This window comes from Neopsephotus bourkii, unplaced genomic scaffold (assembly GCF_033783945.1).
Source record: "Neopsephotus bourkii isolate Nb327-2 ecotype Australia unplaced genomic scaffold, CSIRO-AGI_Nbou_v1 NB_1520, whole genome shotgun sequence".
Taxonomy (NCBI): domain Eukaryota; kingdom Metazoa; phylum Chordata; class Aves; order Psittaciformes; family Psittacidae; genus Neopsephotus; species Neopsephotus bourkii.
The window spans coordinates 718,873-745,477 of NW_026901996.1; the positions used below are offsets into that span (position 1 = coordinate 718,873).

At 38.2% G+C, this 26,605-nt stretch overlaps 2 protein-coding genes and 1 long non-coding RNA gene across 6 annotated transcripts in view; 2 read left to right on the plus strand and 1 right to left on the minus strand.

Moving 5' to 3' along the window:
* Positions 1 to 12,072, minus strand: part of LACC1 (laccase domain containing 1) — a 266,101-nt gene extending 254,029 nt beyond the window's left edge. For 2 of the 4 annotated variants that reach the window (XR_009727934.1, XM_061369917.1), the window contains exons 1-5: positions 7,716 to 8,543; positions 6,280 to 6,461; positions 5,632 to 5,797; positions 3,574 to 3,799; positions 2,960 to 3,138 (exon numbers count right to left, since the gene is read on the minus strand). Coding sequence is in view for 3 of the 4 variants with exons in the window: in XM_061369917.1 (XP_061225901.1) it covers positions 2,964 to 3,138; positions 3,574 to 3,799; positions 5,632 to 5,797; positions 6,280 to 6,461; positions 7,716 to 8,280 (1,314 nt within the window). In the remaining variant the exon portion in view is untranslated. Of the gene's footprint in view, positions 1 to 2,959; positions 3,139 to 3,573; positions 3,800 to 5,631; positions 5,798 to 6,279; positions 6,462 to 7,715; positions 8,547 to 11,653 lie in introns of those variants that run through there. The other 2 variants (XM_061369916.1, XM_061369918.1) reach the window with 2 other exon arrangements.
* A 1,866-nt stretch (positions 12,073 to 13,938) lies between these two features.
* Positions 13,939 to 21,245, plus strand: CCDC122 (coiled-coil domain containing 122). The gene is made up of 4 exons (XM_061369900.1): positions 13,939 to 14,337; positions 16,707 to 17,105; positions 18,299 to 18,415; positions 21,048 to 21,245. The coding sequence occupies exons 1-4, from the start codon at positions 14,224 to 14,226 to the stop codon at positions 21,210 to 21,212; spliced, it is 795 nt and encodes a 264-aa protein (XP_061225884.1). The 5' UTR covers positions 13,939 to 14,223; the 3' UTR covers positions 21,213 to 21,245.
* Positions 21,246 to 21,889: 644 nt separating this feature from the next.
* Positions 21,890 to 22,520, plus strand: LOC133221200 (uncharacterized). Its single transcript, XR_009727928.1, has 2 exons — positions 21,890 to 22,192; positions 22,224 to 22,520. It is a non-coding gene; the product is annotated as an uncharacterized LOC133221200 (long non-coding RNA).
* The last annotated feature ends 4,085 nt before the right edge of the window (positions 22,521 to 26,605 follow it).

Consider the following 26,605-nt stretch of genomic DNA (forward strand, 5'->3'; position numbering starts at 1 on the left):
TTGCTGCAAAGTTAAATGCATTAGTTTAAAACCATCCTTGAGGTGAGATGGGCTAACAGCAGGCACACGGGCAGCTAAGGTCACAGAGGTGATCCAAGGACTGGGAAGCCTGCCATATGAGGAAAGGCTTAGAGAATTGGGTTCGTTCAGCCTTGACAAAAGAACACTCAGGGGAGACCTAATCACCATGTTCCAATATTTAAAGGGTGGCTACAAAGAAGATGAAGACGCCCTTTTTACAAGGAGTCATACAGAAAAGACAAAGGACAATGGGCACAAGTTACTCCCAGGGAGATTCTGGTTGGACACAAGAGAAAAATTTTCACAATAACAACAATCAGCCATTAGAATATTCTCACCCAGGAATTGGCACTTCCCCAAAGCTGGACAATTTTGAGATTCAGCTGGAAAGGATGCTATGACATCTTGTCTAGACTGTGCTTTTGCCAAGACAGGTTGAACAAGATGATCCTTGAGGTCTCTTCAAACCTGGCATTCTGTGGTTCCATGATGCTTTAGCTGTCAAGCAGTCCTTGCAAAACTGAGTAACGCAGCTGCTTTTGATGGCATGCTCTTAATCCACAAGGGAAGAGGGCTATGCGAAGAGCACTGCCAAATGACCTTTGGCAGAACTTCAGGTGCAGGGAGTGAAGACTCTGTGGGGCTACTGCCCCCACAGCAGAAACAGCAGAAGGACACACCTTACTCACGTCACTGTTATATCCATCAGTGCTCATAAAGTGGTTCACACTTAGATGCCAACCAGTGCAAAGGGACAGAATTAAAAGATGAAGGTAGGCTGTTGTTTTTTTTTTACCTAGCGCAGCAAGATAATCCTGTCAATGTCCATACAATTTTATTATCCTATATTTGAAATAAGTCAGTAATATGCATCATACATATACATACCACACACATCATCAAGTAGTGTGCAGTAACGTGCTTGGCAACATTAAGTTGAGGAGTGTGAGTGTTGCCCCTGCTGGAGCATGAACCTCTAGTTTGAACCCAACTATGAACATCACCACAGTGATACTAAAGAAACTGAGAATGATGAAAGCAACAACGAGGTTTATAAGTGGTAACTGAAAATGTAAGAATTTTTACTGTCAAGGCCTGCAGTGCTACAGCAGAAGAGGAATCATATTTCTAAGGAAGGAGAGTTGAAAGAAGTTTTGTTTTGGGAGGTGGTTATAGTCAGAAGGTAACATACTCGGAACCAGGCTCTCTTCTGGGGAAATACCATTCACAGGTAAAGGAAAGTTATTTAAAATGTCTGTTCTCTCAGAGGACAAGGAAAGATACAATTTGGTCAGCTCTAAATCACAGCCCAATGAGATGAAAAATAGATTACGCTTCAAGCATTGCTGCCAGAATAACTCGGCAGATGTTTACATAGGCAAAAGTAGTAGCATATGCTGTACAGCACTTTTCAAAATGCGTGGTTTGAAAACCCCTATGTGCAGTGCAGCCAGGGCTGGAAATGCAGCGTGAGCCAGCACTGACCTCTAGTGGACATAGAAGTCTAGAACTGATCAAGATCGTTGAATTCAAAATAGAAAATACGTCATGCGGACAGTTATCCCGAGGCTTATGCTTGGCAACTTTGCAATTTACAGTCAGCATTGGCTTACTGTTAGGAATCTCTCACTGTCTATGTATGAGGAACTATCACATCTACTGTAACATCGAGAGGGATTTTTTTATGGTCAAAAGAAAACAGTGCACACTTAGAATTAGCTTACTAAAACAGAGAGAATCCTAGAATCATAGAATGGTTTGGGTTGGAAGGAACCTTAAAGATCATCCAGTTCCAGCCCTCCCATGGGCAGGGACACATTCCACTAGACCAGGTAGCTCAAAGCACCATCCAACCTGGCCTTGAACACTGCCAGGGGTGAAGTCCTTCAGTTCAGGCTGAGTTCAAGCAGCACCAGGGTAATTTCTTATGGTGGGACATTTTTATCAATTTAGTAACTTCAAAGCTGTAGCATTAACAGCAGTATGAAGATTTGCCTTAGCTTTTCAGCTCCCAGAAAACAGCTGCTTGGTCAGGAAAATTAACTGAAGTTAAATCCACCCCCCTTTTTAGATATTTATTAACTAACTTGGCATTGTTAGGACTGTCTCAATAGACTTTAGCAGAGCACCAACAGTTTAAATGAAAAAATCCTAAGGAAACATGAACATACATGCCATATAATAATAAGAGTCTTAAGTCCTACTTTTTCTACAATCAAAAAATACAAAATAGTAAGGGTTAATTTTTTTCCATATCTCCCCCTCTCCCAGTATCTCCTTGCTTCTCACCTTCAAGTTATTTTCCATAGGAAAAATAATGTGTTTTGGATGTCTTCTTTAAACTAATCCAAAGGAAAAAATAAAAACACAACACAACACACCCCCCCCCCAAAAAAAAAAAACAACAAAACCAACCCAAACCCCAAAACAAGCCCAGGCACATAATTGCATAATAACCTTCTGCTGAAACTATTGAAGTTGGGTATTCTCTAACAGTTAATGTGTAATATAGGCTTCCCTTCCTGTGTCAGTAATGTCATGCTTCTTTTAGTATGTCATAGTTCTGTCACTTTTTTCAGGCTCTCACCTGAAAGATAACGAAGACTGGGTTTTTGTGCTTCCACCACCCTAAGTCAGTGAGATTCCTGGGGAATATTTGGTCAAAGAGGCTCAAAAAAATTGGAACTTGCATCTGGCCTTGCAGAAGGGCTTTGCTCTTGTTTCCTTTGCACCCTGTCTCAGACAAGAATTATTGCCCCCACACCTCAGACATTTATTCTTGCCTTAGAATGTCAGGGAAGAGAAGAAGCAGGAGAATCTTAAGACCCATTATTCCTCACTGCAGGTCTGGGAAAGGAAAAAAGATCTATGAGAAGAGAGGGATGCCAGACAATGCACCAGCCTTATTTTCTAAATACTATTCAAGAGTAAGAGTTACCATCTCAGTCTTTGATTGATATGAAGCCAATCTGTGTCCCAAAGTTAGTCCCATCACGAAAGTGAGAGTAAAATTTATCAGGGTGGCATGCAGTACAGAAAGTGATATTTTGGTTCTGGTCTGTGACAGAATCATCTTGGATGTTCTCAGGAAGAATCCCACCCCTCTCAAGAAGAATCCTTGTAGGAAGAAAGACAAACAGAAAATAATATTTTTTGTACATTGTCATATTCCTTAAGACACTATCATTCAGATGGCACTTCAAGTACCAATTGAACAAACAGTGCTACTATTGCGATTGGTCTTTCATTTGCTTTTTTTCTTTTTTTTTTCCAGTATTAGACTAGAATAATTGATTTTCGCAGCCAATAAATTTAATTTGAATATTTGTCTATAATCCATAAACTGACAGTAAAAAAGCAAAATAATGGTCGAAACCCAGCAAAAGAGAGCAGATACCATTCATTCACAGGTATCATTTGTTGATCTGCAAAATACTAGGGAGTACTTTAAGATGGTGAGGACCCTCACCATAACAGTGCTAGATAATACAATATCAAAATAGTTATTGATAACTAACGTGGAATTAGTCTTTGTTCATGCAGTAGGCTTACCGTGTTGCTCTTCTAATATCAATATGAGGATTTGCAGAGTCAAATAGTCTCACACACTTTGGATCAATTCTGTGGAATTCTGCCGCTGACTCGTGAGGAAGTTTATAGCAGCAAGGTCCTACAGACGGGCCCAGCACCACAAGGATATCTTTCAAGTTACAGCCATATGCAGATACCATAGCATTTACTGTGGCCATAGAAACTCCTAACAATGTGCCTTTCCATCCTGTGAGAAATGAGAGGTTGAGGAAAAAATTGTATAAATTGTCTCTTTAATTTTATAGTATTGAAAATATATGCTATTATTAAAGGTAGAAACCAATAGATAACTTTGCAACTGAAATAAATATATCTAACAACAATTATTTAAAAAAAAAAACACAACACATTAACTGCTGATATAATTTAGTGGAGATGGAAACTACAGAGAAGAGTTTAGATTAGGATTCCAAAATTCCATTTTCCCAGTGTCCTGGTTTGGGCTATTAGAACATAATTTACAGCTTCTTCTCTGCTTGAAACATTTAAATGGGAATATGACAACAGAAATATGTTACAGTCAGAAGCTTATTCTTATGGTGATAGGGTGAAAATGGTTTTAGTGTTATTTTAGAGAAAAAAACCCAAGAGGCTTAAGCTAGAGATATTGTTTGGCATAGATAGAAGACAGCCCAGCTTTGCACTATGGTACTCTTTGGGATAGAAGAAAGCCCATCTTTGAGTTCTTGTATCTCACTTTGATTCTCGGGAAGCTTTGCATTGCACAGGGAGTGTGGCATAATGAAGGACAGCATATGCTAATTACCTTTCCTCTGCTTTTCCACATCCAAAGACTGAGTGACTTTATACCTAATTGATTTGTATACATAGCAACGTGTTCAAGTTAAACATTAACTGAGGTGGGGTTGGACAGGCAGGAAAGGACTTAAGATAATTGGAAGCCTGGCAAGGACTGTGACGTGGGAATGAAGGCCAAAACTTGAGAGATGCAAGGCAGGAATTCAGGCTAGATGTGGGAGGTATGCTTGGAGAAGGCAGTGGTGTAGGCTGGGGAAACAATGCAGTGTGTCAGGGACTACGCAAATGAAGAGGCAGCAGAGAAAGGAGCAACTACAGACTAAAGTATTTAACAATAATTAGGTTTGAACACTTGCAAAATAAAACTTAAAACTTTCAAGAGCAGATAAAATTATTTTCATCCCTTCTCCCCGTTAAAAACTACAAAAGCCCCTCTCCTCCCAGACACAGGCCACAATTCTCAGTCCTCTCACCTTTTATAACCTAAGCTTGCTAGGCAACGGGTGGGGACTCCCCCCCCAACTTTACTGAAGTCAAAGTTTTGATCATCTAATGATGGATCACAAGTTTGAATTTATTTTGGCTGATTTATTGAATGCATGAAGAATTGTATGAATTAGGTGGTATTCACAGGTTCTAGGCAGAGATGAAGCTTCCTGCCATATCAAGGGGTGTACTGGCATCAAAGCTGAGGAGAAACTCTCAGCTGTGCAGTCTCCTTCACCTTATAAATATGATTTTTTTATGAAATGAAGTAGCCTCAACAGGAAAATCTCCCCACAGGATATATGTTCTCACCCAACAGCTGTGACGTCTTCTGAAATCAGACATAATCCCAGGTTGTGCTAACCATCTTTGCTTTAGTTTTACTCTCATTAGGTTTTACAGACAAAAATTTCTTCTGATCCGAAATGATTACTGGGGCATTTGCTTTAGAGCCATTTTTTATGTAGGAAGTAAGATAGGTTACAAAGAAAATTACTTGGTTTTGGCTACTGGATCAGAAAAATAAATGTATAAATATATAAATAATCATTATTACAGTTATAAAATACTTTAAAAATGCATAGCTTGGGAAACAAACTATTCTCAAGTCTAATCTTGTTTTGGCAGGGTAGGATCTACACTGCTATGTGACCTTGCATTTATTCATTCTCACTCCGTGCTCCTTTCATTGCTGATTTGTATTCCTTAGTCTGTAACTCCCTTTCTTCCAGTGGTCTCCCAGTTATTTTGATCTCTGTGATTTAAAATTCCTACCAGAATGAGCAGCACCGCAGGCTTTTCTGACAGGATCAGCAAAGAGCACAGGTATGCAATCAGCACCTGGAGCTGCTATTGTAACACCTTTCTGATTCGTAACTATTCCATCATAGCTGTCAGGTTCGGTCTTTCCCATAATGCACACAGCATTAGCATGATCAACCTGTCAAGGCAAAACCAGAACATGGATAGTGATATGTCAGAAAAAAACCCACAACCCGCAGTTCTGACTAATGCAAAGATTTTTCTTTGGCATGAAACATTTCTGCACCAACAGATTATGTGTGGAAATCAAGCACTCCTTTGTTCAAACGTCATGCAGCTCTATCAATAGAAAGGCACCATAGGAGCGATGCATTTTTCTTTCAAGAGAAACTGCTCTGATCATTTATCTGATTTTTCTAGTCTATGGTAAGATAAATGTTAGAATGTACTTGGAAGAAACAGTGCTGCTTCTCCATATAGTGCCAAATGGCTGATGTTTGGATGGCTATTCCCACAGATAAACTGCCAGCATAGATATTTTAGTTGTCCTGCTTCCCACAAGTCCTAGCTGAGAAAGAAGAACAATGCCTACAGTTTCAGCCAGTGATACATGAAGGAAGATCTGATCTATTTACAGAAATCAATTGTTTGATAAGATACCTTGACTCTGTGAAAAGTCTCTGGGTTAAATCCTGCAGCATTAGCTAGCCGGCGAAGATTTTCTTTAACAACAACTTGTGGGTCCCTCCGCTTGGAACTGCTGAAGAGATTGCAGGAGCTTAGAGTTGGTATGTAGGAGATCCCACCTGCCCTTGTGGTAAATCCATGTAGGAAGATATCATCTGGCAAGGCAAAAAGGACAACAAAAAATTGCTTTCAACACAAGACCACTCTAGATATTATACGGGTTTATACTGAACAGACCTGAAATCAGCCAGCTGAGCATTGCATTACATTGTATTTAGCTATGGCATTTAAATTTAAGGATTCTAAGTTGCCTTTTTGCTCATAACCATAATCCTCTGAGGCCAGGTTAGAGGGGTTTGAGCAAGAAGGAATCCTGGCAGATTTAGCCTGACTTTTTGCAGAGTTGTAGTGCAAACCCTAGAGAAGGGGTAACTCACTAAGGAAAATGAGAGATTTTTAAACAAATGTTCTAAGGTGGACTCTCCCAACATTTTTGGCAAATGAAGTACTAGTCCTCAAGACTTCACAGAATCTCAAACTTTTTTCTAAGGCACAGTAAAACCAGCAAGAATTTCTAGTGTTATTGAAAAAATCCTCCTTTTTTACCATGCAGATTATTTAGTGTGGCTTCATGTACCGAACGCAAACCCTGCTGTGCAGGGTGATGGGGAGGCAGAGATTTGTGTATCCAATTTGAACACGGAAGATAGTCCCACAACTGGTATTTTTGCTATCTTAACAGCTGACAAGTGACATAACTAGAGTTAAGACTAAAAACCTCTTACTTAGTGTGATCCTTTCAAAGTCACAGTGAAAACCTTGAAGGCACAATGAAGGCAGAGATGCCTTTAAGTAACTCATGTTCCTTTCATGCTCTGGATGATTTCAGACATATTTTTTGGGAAAGACAGTTCCAAATTTTTGCAGTAGCAAACCTCAGCTTTCCCCTGATTACTCTGAAGTATGAGACCTGAAAATCACACCACTTCAGAGGCATACTGCTGTAAAAAGTCATACCATGGCAGGGACACTGAGACACCAGTCTGATTAACAAAGCATGCTTGAGGCTGCAGACCAGGAGAAACTCCTGTCCAGCCTTTCCAGAAGATAATGGCAGCTCTCTGAAGTGTCTAATTCTCACACAGAAGGAAGGAGATTTTACTGTCTGTAGTAATGCTCTCACTAAACCTGGACCTCTCTTTCCTCTGATCATGCCCCAGGCCTTGCCAGTCTTGCTGTATCTCTATTCACACTTCCCCCTCTTACAGGCAACATACACTATTACAACATCACCTAGGGTTATCTGCTGCCTGAAGACATTTCCAAATCTTACCCATTTTGCAATTCCCTTGAGGAAGGATGCTTGGAAACTAGTCTCTCTAAAATATGTTACCTGGGATCCTCTTTACCTGGGATGAGAGAAGATCTGAGGATGGTGAGCTCCCCTTTGAGGCTCGGCAGGCTTTCCAAGTACATCTGAATCTCGCTTTGGATGAGTGCCATGTCCTGTATAGGAAGTGTTTGCCTTTCACTCTGAGTTTTAGCTATCTTCAGGTTTTCACAATCATATGCCATCTGTAAATCCTCAAATTCAAACTGGTAGACTGCTGTAAAAAGATGATCTATATATACTTTCATTAAGTCTTTTCTTAAGGTAGGTAGAATAACTTTAATAATGCTTAGGTCTTTTTCATCCAGGCTTTGTTTGATGGTGTACAAAGCCGCAGCTGTATTCGGGGCATGTACCATCTCCAGTCTTTTCTTCAGACTCTGAAAACCACTCAGAGCTGGAAGCAAGGACTCTTTTTCACCATTCCTTTCACTTCCTTGCCTCTGGCAACACATGACATAAACAAATGGAGCAGGGATGGAAGAACATTTCTCAATAGTTTCCAGTGTGTTACATAGCAGTTCTTGGATGTTCTGCAAGTTGGCTGGTAGGCTGAACAGATCTACCAGTACTGCTTCCACCATACTGCAGAATACTTAAAGATTCTCACAACTGTCAAGTAGTCAGTAACAAAACATGAAAAACAAAGAAAAAGGCAAGACATCATCATTAGTCCAACCCAGAATTATGTTATTAAGGCAAATCATTCAGTGATGCTGTATAGAGAAGATAGTACAGCAGTAATTACAGTCTTGGGATTTCCTCACTGCATCAAAAGAAACTGTAGCAAAAGAAAAGTAGTGGAAATGGGAATTACTATGTATGTATTAAGATATTTAGATATTTCCCTTCACCCTTCCTACCTCAGGCTTTTTCCAGGTCTGGGATGGTACATAATATTAGATTTATTGAAACAATTAGCCACATGGGTCCCAATTAGCCACATTAGCCTAATGGGTCTTCTTGACCTCTGACTGTTGGCCCTCCTCAAGTTCCCATGAGAGGAACCATATACAGAGGTCCCTCATCTTGCTGGGACTAGAGAAGCTTCTGCAACAATTTTTTTGGAGGCATTTTACACTTATGGCTGAGGTGGAGCCTATGTCTGCTACCCCTCCTGGTAACAGGGGTTGTGGGCTGTGAGTGCAAGGTTGTCTTTCCCAAAGGGCTTGACAAGACTCTTTTCACTTCCCCCTTTTCTGATATAAAAAGCTTTGACTTGCTAATTTCTGACTTCTGTGTGGTGGGGCATATGATTGGTATAGTTCTTTTCAACATGCAAACAACATGAAGTCAGCACAGGTTACTGAAACTTTACTCATTAATGCAAGAAGTATTCATAACTACATGAAAATAATATAACATGCATACATTGAATATTATATACAATATATATAATATGCATATATAATATGCATGTTATATGCATAATATGCATATATAATGAAAATAATATAATGTGCACAACTTCCTGCCTCAGCATTTTCATTACGTTAGCTGCACTCTCTATTCCAAAATCAGCACATGCTAAGCTTATCCAAAATAATTCCATAGGTCAGGGCTTTTCTTGTGGCCCATAGTGTAATTCCAGTTTTGATGGAATTTTTTCCCTTTTCAGAACTTTGTTGATTCAAGCCCAGCTAGGCCTGCCTGTGGAAACTCATCTGTCCCTTCCTCTCTCTGTCACTATGACAGCCTATTTTACATATCCTTTCAGAAGTGTTTTACATTATTTTCTCTAATAATTTTTCAGTTTCCAGTGCAAGCCTCCAGGGTTCTAGAACAAAAGACTAGATCTCTCTGCTTTGGGAAGCTTGAACAGAAAACTCGTATTTCATGACTAAGCACAGTGCTTGATCTAGAAGGAATACACGCAGTTTTATTACCAGTTGTAAGACCCCATAAACATTTAAGAGTATTCTTTAACACCACAATTTTTTTGTACAGTAGCAAATTGTGCATGAATACTGATTCCTTTGCAGGAAGATTAATATCTTTGCAACAACAAAGGGCTCAAGAATCTTTTAAGCCTTTGAAATCATGCTCTGCTACCAGAGACAACCATACCAGAGAATGCCTGCATTATGTTCCTGTACCAAGTCCTCATTTGCCTGTAACTACATACATGCTCTGGCCTCCCAACACTGCATTATCCTGCAAAAGTACTGCTTCTGTGTGTACTTGAGGCCTACTGCTATGGTGGACTTGCTGTCCTTCTTGGCATTTTATGGCTTGACAATGGATTCCCAGTTTCTACACTCAAATGAGAGATCAAAGACCTTTCTGGTTTTAATGGATTGTTTATTCAGAGTAGGCGTTATAGAAAACATTCTCTATTTTCTTAATTATTCTTTCCCCCAGACTGGAAGAAAAATATTCCTGAATGAAAATGATGTTTTGCTTTCTGCGAGTTGAACACTTACAAAGATAAATTAGTGACTATCAAAACAGGTGAACTGAAAGTATCAAAATGTGACAGCAGATAAAAGCATCTGCCAAGGGCTGTATGTTTCTTCATTTTGCTCAGAGTACAATTTACACACAGCTGATTGGTAACAGATTTTAGAGACAAGAGCTTGCTAAGAAAACATTGTCGAAACAGACTCACGTCAAAGACCGTGACTTGGGAAATCAGGGTATTTCCGTCCCTACCCTGACACTCTCTGTGGGAGACCTGTATGAGTACGACATGATCCCTATCTAGGCATAGCTACTAGCCCCAGCAAAGACAGCACAACAGAGGGCTGTAGTGGACAAACAGATTATTCCTCCACTTCAGATATGTCAGTAGTAGAAGGGAAGTATATTTCATTGCTGTCCTCATACTTGCCCAGAAAAGTACCACCAAAGAAAGGGTGGAAGGAAAGTGTTTGCAGAGGGAGAGGCAATTGCTTCTGTTATTAAGCTCTCTGTGTGTATTGCAAAAAGTCCACCGGGGCAATTATTGTGATGTACACCAAGAAACAATGGGACTGATTCACCTTTCAGTTTTGCATCACAAGAGTTCTAGTGAGGTCAATGGTGTCAGAAGTAAAACTGCTTACACTCATAATAAAACTGTTTGACTGCTTTCTAAGTTCCCCAACAAACCCCTCCTCAAAGCAGAGGCTTGCCAAGCACAGCAGTGTTTAAGCTTATGAGAAATGCATTCACAATTATTCAGGTTTAAAGTAACATGCTCTACAGTCCCAGTGTTCCATGGGAAGTCTCATGGCACGTACCTGCATCAGAAATTATTATGTGCATTTGCTCATTTCAGAATGCAATGCAAAACGAATACTTGCACAAACTTCAAGCCAAGACCACCCATTAGCTGTTTCACTCACTCTCTGAAACTGTCAGTACAAATATTTGAAGGGTAAAAAGATTCTCTTGCACAGACATCAAGAAAAAGAAAACAACAGTTAATGAGAAGAGAGGAAGGCAACAGTAGTGAGAAGGAGAAGAGCAAAGTGAATATAGAAAAGAAACAATGAAAGAAATAAAACCAGGCTGCAGAGAAGAGACAGCCCAGGACAGAAAAAAGATCCAAAAAGTGACTTTCAAATACCCTGGAAATCTAATTTTAAAACCTTCCCACTGGTCACAAGACTGCTGGCAATTTCCTGCACCTCTGAATCCTATTTTTACCTTACAGATACTCAGAAGAACAAGAAATAATTCACATCTGCCAGAGAGAGATGCCCAGAGAAAATAAAGAGATCATTAAAGCAGACCAAATGTGCAGGGATAAGAGCACATTTGTAACAAAATTTCAGCAAAGACAAAAAATTGGGAGGAAAAAGAAATACCTAAAAATGTCTTAAACAGGATTAAAATTAAACGTTCTGCTCCTCTTAATTTAGATGTATTTAGGCAAGTTTGAAGAAACAAGACTGGGTACTTACAATGAAAATACTGAAGTACATGCAGTTTTCATAAACAAACTCAAAGTTTACAACACAGGAATTTACTTACACAGGAGCACAATCCTCTTAAACTCTCGAAAGATCTCATCTGATACAAGCACACACCACCAGCTTTATATATCTCACTTCTCACTGTCAGTCTTGATTTGTACAAGATGGAAATTCCTATTCTAGGTAAGATTGTAGTGGGAACCTGTATTTCTGCTTCATGACAAGACCCTCCTTTGCTGCTGTCAGTATCAACAGGAAATAACAGACTGTACTGAAAGGCACCATTATGATTAAGTGCCTGGGAAGTATTAAACCCGGAAGCATCATTAACCCTGCCATGTAACTCACTGCTGTCATCATACATTCCAATGCATCAGCTTTGCACAATCTCGAACAGATTCAGAAACACACAGCACAGCAAAACAGAGTGAGAACACAAAGAAGTTATACTTCTGCAGACTGAAAGAGTTTCCTCTTCTGAGCTGTAACCGCATGCTCCAGTGCAGAATTTGGCAGGCAGTCAAAAGAAAGCATATTCAGAAGGAAGAACCCTGATAAAGAGGTTACGAGGCCAGTGTTCAGGGCCACAGGCCCTAAACAGGGATTCCAATTCCCCCTGGGAGCAGCCACAAATTCTGTAGGCCTTTGTAAAAAAAGTCTGAATGTTTTGACAGGCCAATGGTCAAAAGGCAAGGGGGGGATTGCGGGGGGGGGGTGGTTTGAGGGATTTATATGAGGCTTTGTCCAAGAATCCAATGATGATAAATACATCTTCTCAGCTGTCACAAAATCATAGTCATGACAGATAAGTGTATGAAGACTGAAGAAAGGGACAAGAAAATAAAAGTTTTTTGTTTTTTTGTTTTTTTTTCCCATTAACAGAGGATAATTCATCAGATGTGATTTCCTGTGAATTGCTGTTCTCTGTCTCCTCTTCCTGCAGCAAACCTACATTTCTGCCAGGTCCAGAACTCACCTTGGCACTCCTCCCCCCCATTTCTCCTCCTGCTTTCCCTTCCACTCAATCACTTGGGCAGAGGGATGAGAGCTAAATCCTCCTGACTGCTCCTCCCAAAGGGAAGAGATGTCAGCGTCCTGTCCTTCCCCACACAGGCACGTGTTTTGATGAAATTTGCAGAAATCAGTTCTTTCTGAGGCTTTCCATGCCACTAACACGTCTGAAGTAGATCTTTAAAAATTAACAGGGGGACTTGATGAAGAGAGACCAACACAATCATTTTCTTCTCTTCAACCAGGCTAAGGAAGGAAAAATAATTATTAGGGTTATTTTTGGTGCAGAATGCTGAGAAAGGATAAGGTCAGAAAATATCTATCATACAGAACAGTATTGAAACGTCTCCAGCTGAAATATTATACTCAGCTCCTGCCATTTCAAAACAGGGATGAAATAAACAGATTGTATGCAGAGAGTATATAAAATACTAGGAAATTATGATGGAAAATTCAGTTAATACAATGAATTATGTATCTTCGGGAACGTGGAAGCTAAATGACGCTGAGCAAAACTGCCTCAGCCACAGGCAGAGCCACGCTGCTCTGCCGCTACAGACCTCGCTGCGGCCTACCCACCCGTTCCTGACAGGATGAGCTCTTCCCCGCGTTCTTTTCCCGTCTCCTACCACGCACGACCCCTTCCTCCCGCCCCTCTCCCGCCTCTCAGCGCCCATTGGCAGCCGCTAGCGGCCGAGCTCCCCTCACGCCGCCTCGGGAGTCGCTGCTGTTCTCCGACGCTCCCTAAGCCCTCAACGCCCCGCAGCGGGGTAGGCCCTTGGCCGACGCTCCCTGGCCGGCGGCGGGAGGGCTCTGAGGCGGGGCGGTTGTGGCTGTGAGGGGGAGGTGGGCGGTGTTTGCCTTCATCGCCCTCCTCGCCAGGCTGGGCAGCGGGGTGGCCTTGTCGCGCCGGGGCGCCTGGTGCTGCAGTGTCCGCCTTTTAGTCGGGACTATCAGCCTTCAGGTAGAGTTTGTGGGTCATCTGAGCACCGTTTAATACATTGGCCCTGAAGATGTACTTGTGCCGACTCAGTGCATTCTCTTGAGGGTTGGCTGTCACTTTGTATAATATTACAGATTTTATTTTTATATTAGTAAAGAAATTCTTAATTATTCTATTCAAAGAGATACAAAAATAATGCAAAATATTTTCTTATCGCTGGGGAGAGTCTCTACAGTGATACTAGTTTGTGACTTCCCATGTGAGAGCTTTCTCGATTTGTTGTTTATCATAAGGATAGTTCAGGCGGTTGCAATATGGTAGCCGCAATGGTTTAAATATTCGGGCTAAATGTGAGAGCATGCTCTCATGCTTTTAAGATGCTTAAAAAAGCTATGGCTGTACTCACAAACTGAGGATCTGTCCTGAAGACATGCCAGAATAACATTGCAATTGTTATTTTTATAAAATTCTGCAAGAAAGTTCTAATTCTCAACCACTGCCTTCGAGCAGCTGCCCACTAGTAACCTGTTCTTGTTAATAAAAAATGAACCACATGAAGTAACATATTGATCTGGTATCCCATAGGAAAGCCCTTCATTTTATTCTCTTTTATTAACAGGAATTAAATAAATGAAGATAATTCACTTTTTTCATGTCCTGCACGTTTGCCTAAAATGGCCGAGCAAAATTCTCCTTCACTAATTCAAGTTGTAAAACAAGTTGCAGAGCAGCAGCATTCCCAGGTGACAGAGATAGAAAAAGCCAAAACAGTTCTTTTCCAATTACAGGTAATAAACCTTGCTTAGAGTAGCCTAATTAATTTCATTTTTTTCATTAGATGAGGAAGTATTCATATAAAAAAAGAATCTGATGGTATTTTGGTTTTTTTTTCCTCGGTGTTTACATTTAAATGTAAGGCAGCTATTCTGTTCCTGTGTGCGGCATTTAGGCTTAGCCAAAACTCTGTATGTCTGATGTTAGTAGCAAAGTTTCAACACAAGATTTCATTATTACAGCTTTTAACAGAAGCTTTATTTTACATTTGAAAAAAAATAAAACCAAAATGAAGCAACACCCCCAAAAACACTAAGCAAACTACAAAGCAAACCCAGAGAAACTCAGTACAAAGCTAGGGCTTTTTTGGATTTTTTTTATTGTGATTTCCTAAGAAATTAAGGGGTGTGTGTGGGGGAGATAGTAAAAACAGGTGGGTTGTGGGGTTTTTTTTGGTATATTTTTACCAGACTTTGCCATTTTTTCGTAGCATACTTTTAATACAAAATTCTTTTTTTTTTCTGTGCATTTGAAGTAGGCATCTTAGATAGTCATTAAATACTGGTTTTATTTAGTAGTATTTTATAGATCAGTGGATACGTGTAGGTTTTGTGGAGACTAATCATTTCTATTATAATCTCTCACAGAATTTATTAAGCTTTCAATTATTATTTAACCTTTGAGATCAAATTTTCCTTGAGAAACTTACCTTTAAGTCTGAAGGAAGACCCAATAGTATTCAGGCATTTTTTAGCATGAGAGAATGCAGATGGAAAGAGTATAGTCCCAATTATAACACCTCTAAATAGCCTTCCAACTGAAACACTTGATCTTTGAAATTTTGCATGAAGATACAGCTTCTCTGAAGGAGCAATGAAAACTGCTTAGGATAGGTCAATTGACTGGTCACACTTTGCAAGAAGCTTTCTTCTAAGTATATACCATCCTCTAATACAGTATGATGATATTGCAACAGTTTAGTTGTTATCAAACAATTAAACAAGGGTATCTATTCTCAGAAAAAACCTACAGGACTTTAGAGCCCAGGTAATTTAGCTCATTTATGTGTTTTGTCTTCCACACACTTCTTTCAAAAAAGCCCAAACCCTAGGAAATTCCATACAAACAGCAAAGTTAACTAATTTAGAACTTAAAATCGAAATGCCGAACTGTTTTTTTTCATCTTTATACCTATTTTGTTGTGCATGCCATGGAAAACATGTAAAACAGTAATTTCCTTTCCAAAACTGAAGATCTTTGCCATTAACATCTTTCTCTTTCCTGTCCACAGTAAATAGTGGCTGGCAGTGATTGAAATACTGCTAAAATTATAGCCAAAGATTTCAAAATTAAAAGTTACACAGAAACTTTTTGTTCTCAGTAGTTAATAATGTCTTAATCTGTTCAAGACATTGAGTAAGAGATTTCACAGCAGTCATAATGGTTCCATTAGGGAGGAGATAATAGGTGACATAAATCACGATGATAATTCTCTCACTTAATGCACTACTGTTGGCTCTCATGTTGGGTGGGATTCATTCTAGCTATCTTACATCACCTACAGGTCAGATACTAAGCCTGTGTTAGTCATCTATGCTCCCTTGGTACTCATCAAAGAGGGGAAAAAACTTTTCTGAGGGAGCGGTTGAAGCCTCCCATCTTAGACGTACATGTAAATGTAGCACTTAAGAGACATGGTTTAGTGGTGGACTTGGCAGTGTTAGGTTAACAGTTGGACTTGATGATCTTAAAGGTCTTTTTCAGCCTAAATCATTTTATGAGTCTATGATTTCTTATGATAGGTTGAAGTACTGCTTCCTGGAGTCGTTCAGTTCTCATCAGTGAGAAGATACAGAAGCATTTTTAGGACTAGATGCGTATTTCTTGGGGGGAGGGAGAAGGGGAGGATGGATAAAACTAGCTGTGATTAATCCAACAATAAAGTACTACTGTGACAAATGTGGGATTAAAAACTTCAGCAGAACAGGCTAGGAAGCTCCATCACCCCTAACACCCAGCTGTGTGCTTGTTTGGGTTTGTTGGCGATTTTTGACATGGTTAGTTACTTTTGGTCTGATTAGAACTTAATCAGATTTCAGTTCTAAACAAACATTAGGACTGAGTTTGATCTGTCATGTCCTATGTATTTTACAAATACAAGGAATTCAGATTAATTTCTAGGATACTTTATTTCATATTTAAACCCAATCTAAGGGGAGAAATCTAAGACAATATTCTTGCATTGTGCCTCTAAAGTGACAATTTTAGGAGATGGAATTCTGTCTTCCATTCAAGCCATGTTAAACAAGTGGAAATGAAGACTGTTTTGAATAAATATAAATTATAATGTTTAACTAAAAAAAGAAACAGAAATCTTTTACAGGCAAAGTTCCAGGAACTAGAAAAAGAAATGGATTCTATTCTGTTAGAAACAAGGACAACAGAAAGAGAAATATATCTGCGAGATGATGCCATAGAAATGATAAAACACCACTGTGAAAATGTGGAAGCTGAAGTTAAAGCCCTGTATTCTGAAAATTTAAAGCTGAGGCTTGATGCAGAAACAGTACAAGATGAGTTTGAGATGACATTTGCAAGAAATAATGAATATCGGGAAAAAATAAAGGCTCATAAACATCTCTTTTGGGAGATGGAAAGTAAAATGCCAGTGATGATTGAGCTTGCTAAAAAGAAAGCTGTTGTTCTAGAATTAAAGACAAAGAAAGAGGAGTTAATGCATGATCTCCAGAATCCAGAAGGATCTGTTATAAAACAAGTGCAGGTACTACATTTCCTTTTTGATCCTTTTCCTTTATCATGAAATAATTTTGGCATAGTTTAGCTAATATTATTTTGTCTAATATATTTATGCTTCATGAGGCACTGACTATGGAGACTATAGATAGTTTATAATGCTTATAATATTTAAAGAATGTTTGATGTATGCAGTAAAAAAAATCATAAGCTATTGTTACCTGTATATTGTTGTGAAAGTCAGGTTCATTCTGTGATCAAATGAACTCAGCTATGAAAACAATTACAGAGCTGTAAACTATAAGCTATATGATTAAACTATATGATTGCCAAACTATTTGTGGTCTTTTTGGGGTTGTTGGATAAACTTAAATGGATACTCTTTAGAATTCTGTGGAACATTGCCATGTTGTTCCATTTTTCCTGCAAGAGCACAGTATTTTACAGTTGCTTTCAGGTAACAAACTAAAGTTGAGCTGTTTGCCAGCAGGAGGTAGATTTGATGAGATGGAAACAGAAGGAAGGAGAGAAGGAAAAGATATTTGTTTTGGTATTGTAGACCTACACTGTTGTTTTTACTTGACCCTAATTGCAATGCTTATTAAAAACTACCATGTAAGAATCTTTCAACATAAAACTTTACCATTACATGAACAAAACCAATTGTGAAGTTGGAATGGGGTCACAGATTAAAAGTCTGACACAACTTGCATTAGAGAAGATTGGGTGTTACTCTTCTCATATAAATTGATGAAAATCTGGTTGTACAAACAAATCTTTAAATAATGGTTAAATAGAGATTCATTAACGTTGTACTTCCCCTTGAGAAAGAAAAATCTATCTCAAATATTACATGATTACATTAAATATTCTTTGATTTTCCAATAAATTACATTTTAAACAAAATTAAGACAATCAAAATGAGTTCAAATTCCTGTATTGCTGTAGTTGCTTGCAAATTTCAGATCAAGGATGCATCTTCCTAATTATGTGTACCTTTGTAAGCCATGTTATGAATTGTTTTAATTATTATTTTCAATTTCAATTTGTAATTAATTAATTTAATTATTATTAATTATGTTAATGTGAAGCTGTTTATTATATATCTTTATCTCATCCATATTAATGAAGCAAGACTGTTAAAATGTGACATTTTACATTAGTTTAATAGATGCACTGCAACTTTTTAAGGGATTTCTGTTTCTTGACTTACATCTGCAGGAAGAAATTACGCTTTTACAAAGGGAAATCATGACATTGAAAGAGTGCATCAGTAATAAAATAGATTTGCTTGACAAAGAGAGAAAAATGCATGCTAAGCTTAGAAAAGAAATTGAGGTGAGTCATTTGAATAAAATATAATTACATTCTGTTCATCTGACAGAATTTAGGTAGAGCAAATGAATTTTGAAGTATTTATGCACTGTTGCTGGCCATGCATTATTCAAGTACGTACACTAACCGTGCTGTCTTAAATTCTTTATACTGATAGTCTTTCTAAAATTCAGAACTCGATTGCTACCATGAGAAAAACTTATGTTAAGAACCTTTTTTCTTGAGTCTTAAAGAAGGAATTCAGCTGTGAACTTCTGAAATGATATCTTGAGAAGAAAGAGGTCACTGAATGATGGCAAATCAAAATGCACAGGTTTTTATTTCTGTAATACTTTTGAAATACTTTAAATTCCACTGCTGGCTTGATAATTCATGACTTGTCTCATGGTTCCTGATAACTCATCAATGAGAGAATCAATTGCACCAAGAAAATAGACTTCCCATGAATCAACCTAATTTGAGCTGAGATTAAATGAGGGATAACGCAGCACCGTCTAATTAGCTGCCAAGATAAAATTCTGATAAATAGTTAAAACCTTCTCTTTTTAAATAATTGAACCATATTTTATATTTTGTTCCTCACTGAAATACTTTGTATGTCTAGATAGTTTTCAGTTTGGAAGTTTCACATCATTCATCTTGTGAGTTCAAATAAATGCCACAAAATTTAATGAGTGAAGCTTGAAAATACAGAGATTAACTGATGTCAGGTTAGTTCTATTGCCCATTGTAAAATGTAGGAGGTAAAAGGAACTGTTTTTCATGTGATAGGGAACAGCAGAGAATTTTTAAAAGTTAAAGCAAAGCACAGCCACTTTAGGTCTGTGCTATCCAGCATATGAGAACATATTTTATTATCAAGGCAATCTCCCCTTAAGAAAGTTCTCTACACCAAAAGTGAAATTAGACAGCCTAAAAATAATGTTCTGTTATCAAGTTTAATTAAACAGTGAAGGTTAACCTGTTCTTCAGTTGTTTGGATTATACAATCTTTTTGTCTCGAAAAGAAGCAGGTTTACAAATTGAATCTTTCATGGTATTATTTTCTTTTAAGTACTTTCTGGAAAGCAGTCTGATTTTTAATATAAAAACTGACAGTCAACAGTCAGAGACATTAATACCCAGCAGTCATCAGCACGACTGACGAAAGAATACTCAAGACAGATAAGCACAGAAATAGAGTGAGATACTAGACACATGGATGAGGTTCCATTGAGCTGCAGTGGTGTGATTCAGCTGCAGACTTCTGACACCTAAATTTGGTTGGTTGATAAGAGATGACTACACATGAGTCAGACAGATACCAAGAATTGCTTATGGTGAGACACTGGCACAGGTTGCCCAGAGAAGCTGTGGCTGCCACATCCCTGGCAGTCTTTAAGCCCAGGTTGGACGGCCTTTGGGAAACCTGGTCTGGTGGAAGGTTTCCCTGTCTATGGCAGGGGAGCTGGAACTAGATGATCTTTAAGGTCTCTTCCAGCCCAAACCATTCTACCATTCTGTGATTCTGTGATTCTATGATTCTATGTCTGGTAAGCATATTAGTACTCCCTGCCTCAGCAGATGTTGCAGACAGTTCCCAATAATGATGCTAGAAACACATTTCTAAAAAAAGTAGATAATATTGATCATAAAGTTTCAGTGTCTTACAACCCCTAGTGATGTTCACATCCTGAAAGCGCTCATTCAGATGAGTGCATCTGACAGATTCTCTGAAAAAGTTGTGGAGGATTATAGTGGAGAGCCAGGCAACATGAAGGAAGACAACCCATCACCAGTGTAGTTTATAAAACATGAATCAGAGCGTTGCAAAAGTCACTGGCAGTGTTGTAGTTCTGATGCAGCTAGAGGCCATCATGTGTATGTTAAATACAGTTTAACAATGTTACAATAAGCAGACATAAGAATAATTATACACTGCTGCTCATATGCCATTCCAGCTAGGGTAAGTAAGCCCAAAGTTTCACTGAGTGAATGCCCATTATTTCCATTTTATTATGATGAGTGTTTCGCGCTTTTAGATTTCAGAATGCAAATCATCAGAGGGTCGCCTGCAGCCATTATACCACATAAGGCAGCAGTGAAGGCAAAATTGATACAGTGCTTCATTGCCACAGTATTGCCTTTCTAAGAAAAACTAGCTTTCTAAATGCAGTGCAACAGTGAAGGTGTTAACTACAGCCTTACCTCACTTGTATTCTGACTTATACCCAAACACACTTGTCAAATAATGAAAATTTCTTCCTTTCTCACCTCTAACCCCTTAGCCTGAAATTTTCCATGTAGAAATTTTGCCACAGCTGTGAGGTGCTGACTCTTTGGGTGGGATTTACTTTGTTAAATTTTGGACATCTGCAGAGCAGATACCCACATTGAACTCCCCACTTAAGCTCTTAGCAGGACATAGCTTTTCTTCCCTTAGTGGGAGGTGCATGATTAATATTGTCTTAAAGTAGGTATCTGCAATAACTCAGATGAATGGGTTCCTAAATGTCTGTATCTCCTCAGTAGCTGCAAAGTGAACATGGAATGACTTGGTCAAATGTCAGAACCTACACTTAGGTGAGCTGGACTCACCTCTGTAAGTAGTTTCACTTGAGTAAATTTTGAAGTGAACTTTATTCCATTTTATTAGGTACAGAATAAAAGATACGATGCTATTCTAAAACGTCTGCATTCCCAGCTGAACAAACTCCATTCAAATAAAAGACAATGGCACTGGAACATTCAGCAGCTGGAAAAGAGGGCAGCAGAACTAAGGAAGTGTCTTGGAGTAGCGGTGTTACAAAGTAGCATGTAAAACAAACCTAACAAATCTACAATGTGGGTAACCTTTTCCCAAAAGAGGGTTGAGGCGTTTTCTCTTTTTTTTTTTTTTTTTTTTTTTTTTTAAATACTAAACCTATTAAGTAGTCTGGTAGCTGATCCAGGGCTCAGTGATTTATTTCTCCCTTTCATTCTGTGACCTGAGCTAAGTTGCACTCAATTTGTAATGCTTTGCAATATCTTTGCTTTTATATTTTTGACTATAGCCAGAGGCTCTTCAGGAAGCAAATTATTAACATTTCCAGGTGCTTTCAAAATATGCACCAGTTTTATCTCAAAAGTCATTTGAAGTCAACCAAATAAGATTTAAGGACTTCCTTTGTATTTGTTATGCTCTCTGAAGATTGAGATCTACATTTTCTCCTACAGAGAAATTAGTATCTGTGTATATTTGCATTCTTGAGATACCAAAATTCTACATCTTTTATCCACATCCCTTATTACTGCAACTTACTAAGGAACTCTGAAAGCTCTGATGGCCTGTATTTTGCTGTGTAGGAACTTCATACAGATGATGGATCTGCCAGGATGTCCTAACTTGAGGGACAAGGAGGACATAGGCTGTCCCACTATAAAATGGCTAGGAACAAGTATGCTCAAAACTGGGCTTCAAATAATCTGACTTCAACAGGTCTAATACATGATAGCAAAGTGGAGTTTACATATGGTCTGCCTTTAAAAAGGAACAGCTCACTGTCTAGAAATAAGAATGCATTAATTATTGATGATTGATTACAGAGGAACTTACTGTGTTTTAACTTACTGGATTTTAACTAATACTAGACATCTGACATCTAAGTGCTTAATGTTCAGTAAGATGAGTCTTAACAGAAATGACGACCTGTTAAAAGTGCTTGTTAAAATGGAAATGAACAATAGGCTTTTCTTTGCCTTCTTTTCATGATGTACTTGACATCTGGGGAATTTACAGTACTTTCTCTGTGCTTACAAAGAGTAAGAGTACAGCTCTTACTCTCTTATTCAGAGAGTACAGCTCTGACTGAATGTAACCTGTAACATTTATCTGTTCTATGGAAGTAGCTTTTTATTTCAAGTGTTGCTTTGAATAATTTAGATTTATCTTTACTCCTGAATATAAAATGAAGATTTAAGCAAACTGAGCATTTATTGTGGAAAATGTTAAACTGCCTATAAATTGTTAGCTGAGAAAAGCAAAGTTTATAATGCAATACTGTTATTGTGTTAGAACATTGATATATTCATGTATATTTACATTTCCCTTAGTATGTTATTTCACTTAATATAAAGTTATTTTAAACAATATGCTGACTCATGAAGGCTCTCAATTTTGTTAGACTCTCAAGTTTGGTTTTGACTTGGTTTTCTTCCTTTGCAACATTATCAACCAGGCTACTTCTGTTAAAACAATAATATAGAAATTAAAACCACAATATGCTCTGCTATAGTAACAATAATGTGACACAAATAATTTTCAGGGTTAAAATTTTTCTAACCTGATTTTCTTTTAAAAGAAGACAAAGGCATTTTAAAATTAATAGCAGAACATTGCATCTTATCAAGTATATAGTTCATAACTGTAACATTACTACTGTTTATCCACACACACATCAAAACAGCTTGCATTTTGTGCATGTGTATCTTTTAGAAAGTTATCCAGACTTGAAAATTCAGAGAATTTACTGCGTGTTATTGGTAGTTTCAGTGATGAACTGCTCTTCTTTTCTTTTGCATAATTTCTAATTTCAGTTAATTCAGCCATCCAGTGAATTGAGTGTACTTTATATTTCTCCATAAAAATACTTATGCACTGTCATCCTGCTGAATTGAATGGATCAGCCCTTCCAAAGTTACTGACTGTCAGGTCTGACTGAGAGTTTTAGATTACTGTATCCTCCCAAAAGTGATACAACATCCAAAATTCTCTGGGCGTTAAGATTGCCCTTATATGTGCCTTTTACTACTGGTATTGTCTTGTTTTTGTATTTCTAATTATTTCTGAAGCAGAGCAATTAATGAATTAAAACACATTTCATATCAGCTGCACAAATTGCTTCAACCAAATTTATGCTGATACTTATTACCATGGTTATAATATCACAGTTTAACTTTGCACTTTATTACCACTTGAAAACAACTCTAGCAAACAATCCAAACCTTCTGGTGTAACAAAAATATCACACCTTTATTTTTCTTTTTGACGGATGAAGTTGTTCACCATTACTTCGCTGGGTATTAGGGCAGTTTCTATGCATCAACACATGCACAGCATGATTCACTCATAACAAACAAGTACCTTGGACCTACATTTTCCTTGTTCTTTTTCATAAATCTCAGTAAGTTTCAGTATCTTACATTACTTTTATGGGTCTTTTTACATGTCTTGAAATAGCTCAATATAATTCAATAAAGGTGAGTACAAATAGGTGTACATAACACTCCTGTCAGTGCTAGAGGAGATGTTCTCTTCTACACAGAGGCCCACATCACTGTTTCAGTTCAATGCCACAAATATGGGCATATGTTTGTCATCCCAGACAAACATATGATCTGTGTGTTTAACTCATCTACCTTGGCACCTGAGTTGATTCATCTCTGACCTTTGAAGCTTTGATTGTCTTCAGTCTCCACCAAACTTGTAGAAATTTAGTCACTGGGTACACCTGAAATCTGTATTCAGCTGTTTGATGTGGTAAACACCACATTTTATAGGATCAAATACATTTTGCACACTCCTGATTAAACAGAACTTCATATCATACAGTATTTACATATTTTCCCAGGTGCAGCATTTAAAATTTAACATTCATTATTTAACAGATAATAAATACAGGAAAGGCATAAACATTTTACTAGTGAATTGCTCTTAATTGGGAGAAAACCTCATTGGGGAAAAAACTCAGCCAAAACAAGGAAGGTTAAATTACTGCCTTCTCTAAACTGTCAGCATTCTGTACAGCACATGAAAAAAGAAATGTATGTAGTTTTTTATAAAAATGTCTAATTCCAGCAAATCCTGGCAACCTGCTGAGGCTGGTTTTTCTTGGTTCAATGTTGAACAGTAGTAGGTTGATCTCAGGGCATTTTATTTTCCTTAGCAAGCAAGCACAGACAGTAGGAGAATGATTTATGATTTTCAGGAAATAACTCTGAATGCACTTTGTGTTCTTATTACATGAGGCTCACGCAGCTCCCAGAGGAGAAGCTGCCAAACCCTTATCAGTCTTTCTGAGGGTGGGTGTGAGGCTAAGGGAAGAAATTCTGGCATCAGGACTCTGCAGGTGGTGGGAAGAAAAGTGGAAGAGACTGCCCATGCTGAACAGCAAAGCATGTAAGCAAATAAGACTGGAAAAACTTATCAACCAACCAGTCCTACCCACTGCTCAACAAAAGTTGGAGCACAGGAAACTGGATTTGTTCCAGCAATATAGTGTGAGTAAGAACATCATGGGGAAAATCCACACTTGACAGGGAAACAATAGAACCATTGGATTACATCATGTGATGCCACAAATGTGGGTGCTGAAAGGAAGGATTTCCCCTTGCTGTAAGGTGATGTTCCACATGAAGTCCTTTCACATGACCCAAAACCCTCAGATGCTGCAGGAGAGGAGATGTGTCAGATAACAGAGACATTCCTGCTAAGATTCTGCTCTCATCAATGCTACCTGCAATACACAACAGAGGAGGGAAGGTGGGTTGGGGCTAGGCACCAGTGTTGCAGTGCTTTGCCTCTACTGCAATTTGCTTCGGCCCTCAGGAAACTCAGTTTCAGGAATCCATATACATGAGTGTGACAGCACGTAATGCATGCTATTCTACTATGGTTCGTGCATGATGCTTCAGAGGAAGAAGAAATCACGGCCAGACCACGCATCAATGGTGTGTCATGCTGGTGAGGGTCAAAAAAACCCCACTTTGAGAACTCTTACCCATTTTTCTGAGATGTCTTAATATAGCATTGTCAATTAATTATTAGATCCTTTGTTGAAATGGAGCTACAACATGTAGCCCTGCATCATTTCGAGGCAGTGACTTCTTGAAGAATTCCAAGCAATACTGAAATATTTTTCTTTTAATTGCCTGCTTTGCAGGAGGCAAACACTTTTTCAGGATCAGGGTTAAGGCAGTGCAATTAACTGCCTCAGAAATGTGGATTGAGCAAAACCAATTCGCAGCCTACTTAAAGTACTACACTCAGTTCTTTCACTTGGCTTTTTCTAGCATTTACAGGAAGCAACATGTAGCAATTTAACAAAATGAAACCCACAGACTGTAAAGGATAAAGCAAGATAAACAAACAAAATCTCTACCCCCCCCAAAAGAAAGATAATTACCCTGCATGTTCCCCATCTGGATGAAAGCAGACAGAAGAAACAGCTTCATCATGTCCATAAATATAATGCTGGTTGAATATGGTTGCTACAATAATGAGCAAAGGACAGTGCTCTGTGTTGAACAGAGATTTCTCCTGCTAGGAAATTACATGAGTATTTCTATGTTTTACAGTAGCTTCTTAATTTAACAAAGTCTAGTTTTACATAATTCAATGTAATTCTACATTTTTGCAAGAGGAGCAAGCTTCTTAATCATTTGATTATAAATACTGTACCATATATTCTATACTTACTGAATAAATGTCAAATTAAAGCTTCAGTGGTATCCTATATTCTACACCATATATTAATTAACATAATATATCACTTGCAGTGTTTTCCACGAAATCACGAAGACTTTTCTGAACTGGAACTAGCACCGACAGTTTGACATGCAGCTGTTTTTTAACCCCACTGGCAATAAAGTCTGCTAGTCCCCTCTAGTGGTGAAATGTCTTTCTACATGGGAAAGGCACCTTTTATACTTGTTTCGATTTGAAGTTTAATACTTATCATGAGAATAGTTAATATTTCAACAGAACATGATGAATAATCCTATTTTATTTCTAAAAAAAGGCATGTTGAAAAGGAGACGCCGCCTATTAAAACTGCGAACAACAACTGGATGATTCAATTTATTTATTCTTAATTATTGATCTGTTTTTAAAAGAGAAAGAATTTGGAAAATTTCCTCCCACCTTTTGTTCTAATCTCAGTTATAATTAGAAGTCCATTACAACTATAAGGACTTTGATTTTTTTCTTAAAAATACAAAAATTTTTTTTAATGAACTAAAAGCAGATTTTTATATAGGATCATAGAATGGTTTGGGTTGGAAGGGACCTTAAAGATCATCTAGTTTCAAGCCCCCTGCCATGAGCAAGGACACTTTCCATACAACCTGGCTTTGAACATTTCCAGGGATGGGCCAGCCACAACTTCTCTGGGCAACCTGTGCCAGTGCCTCAACATCTTCACCCTCTTCCTAACGTCTCATATGAAAGTCCCCTCT

Excerpts from the sequence above, each read along its gene's own strand:
- CCDC122 (XM_061369900.1), top strand. The coding sequence starts at position 14,224 with ATGGCCGAGCAAAATTCTCCTTCACTAATTCAAGTTGTAAAACAAGTT. Across the intron at positions 14,338-16,706 it reads CAGTTCTTTTCCAATTACAG|GCAAAGTTCCAGGAACTAGA; the intron begins GTAATAAACCTT and ends AATCTTTTACAG. Across the intron at positions 18,416-21,047 it reads AGCTTAGAAAAGAAATTGAG|GTACAGAATAAAAGATACGA; the intron begins GTGAGTCATTTG and ends CCATTTTATTAG.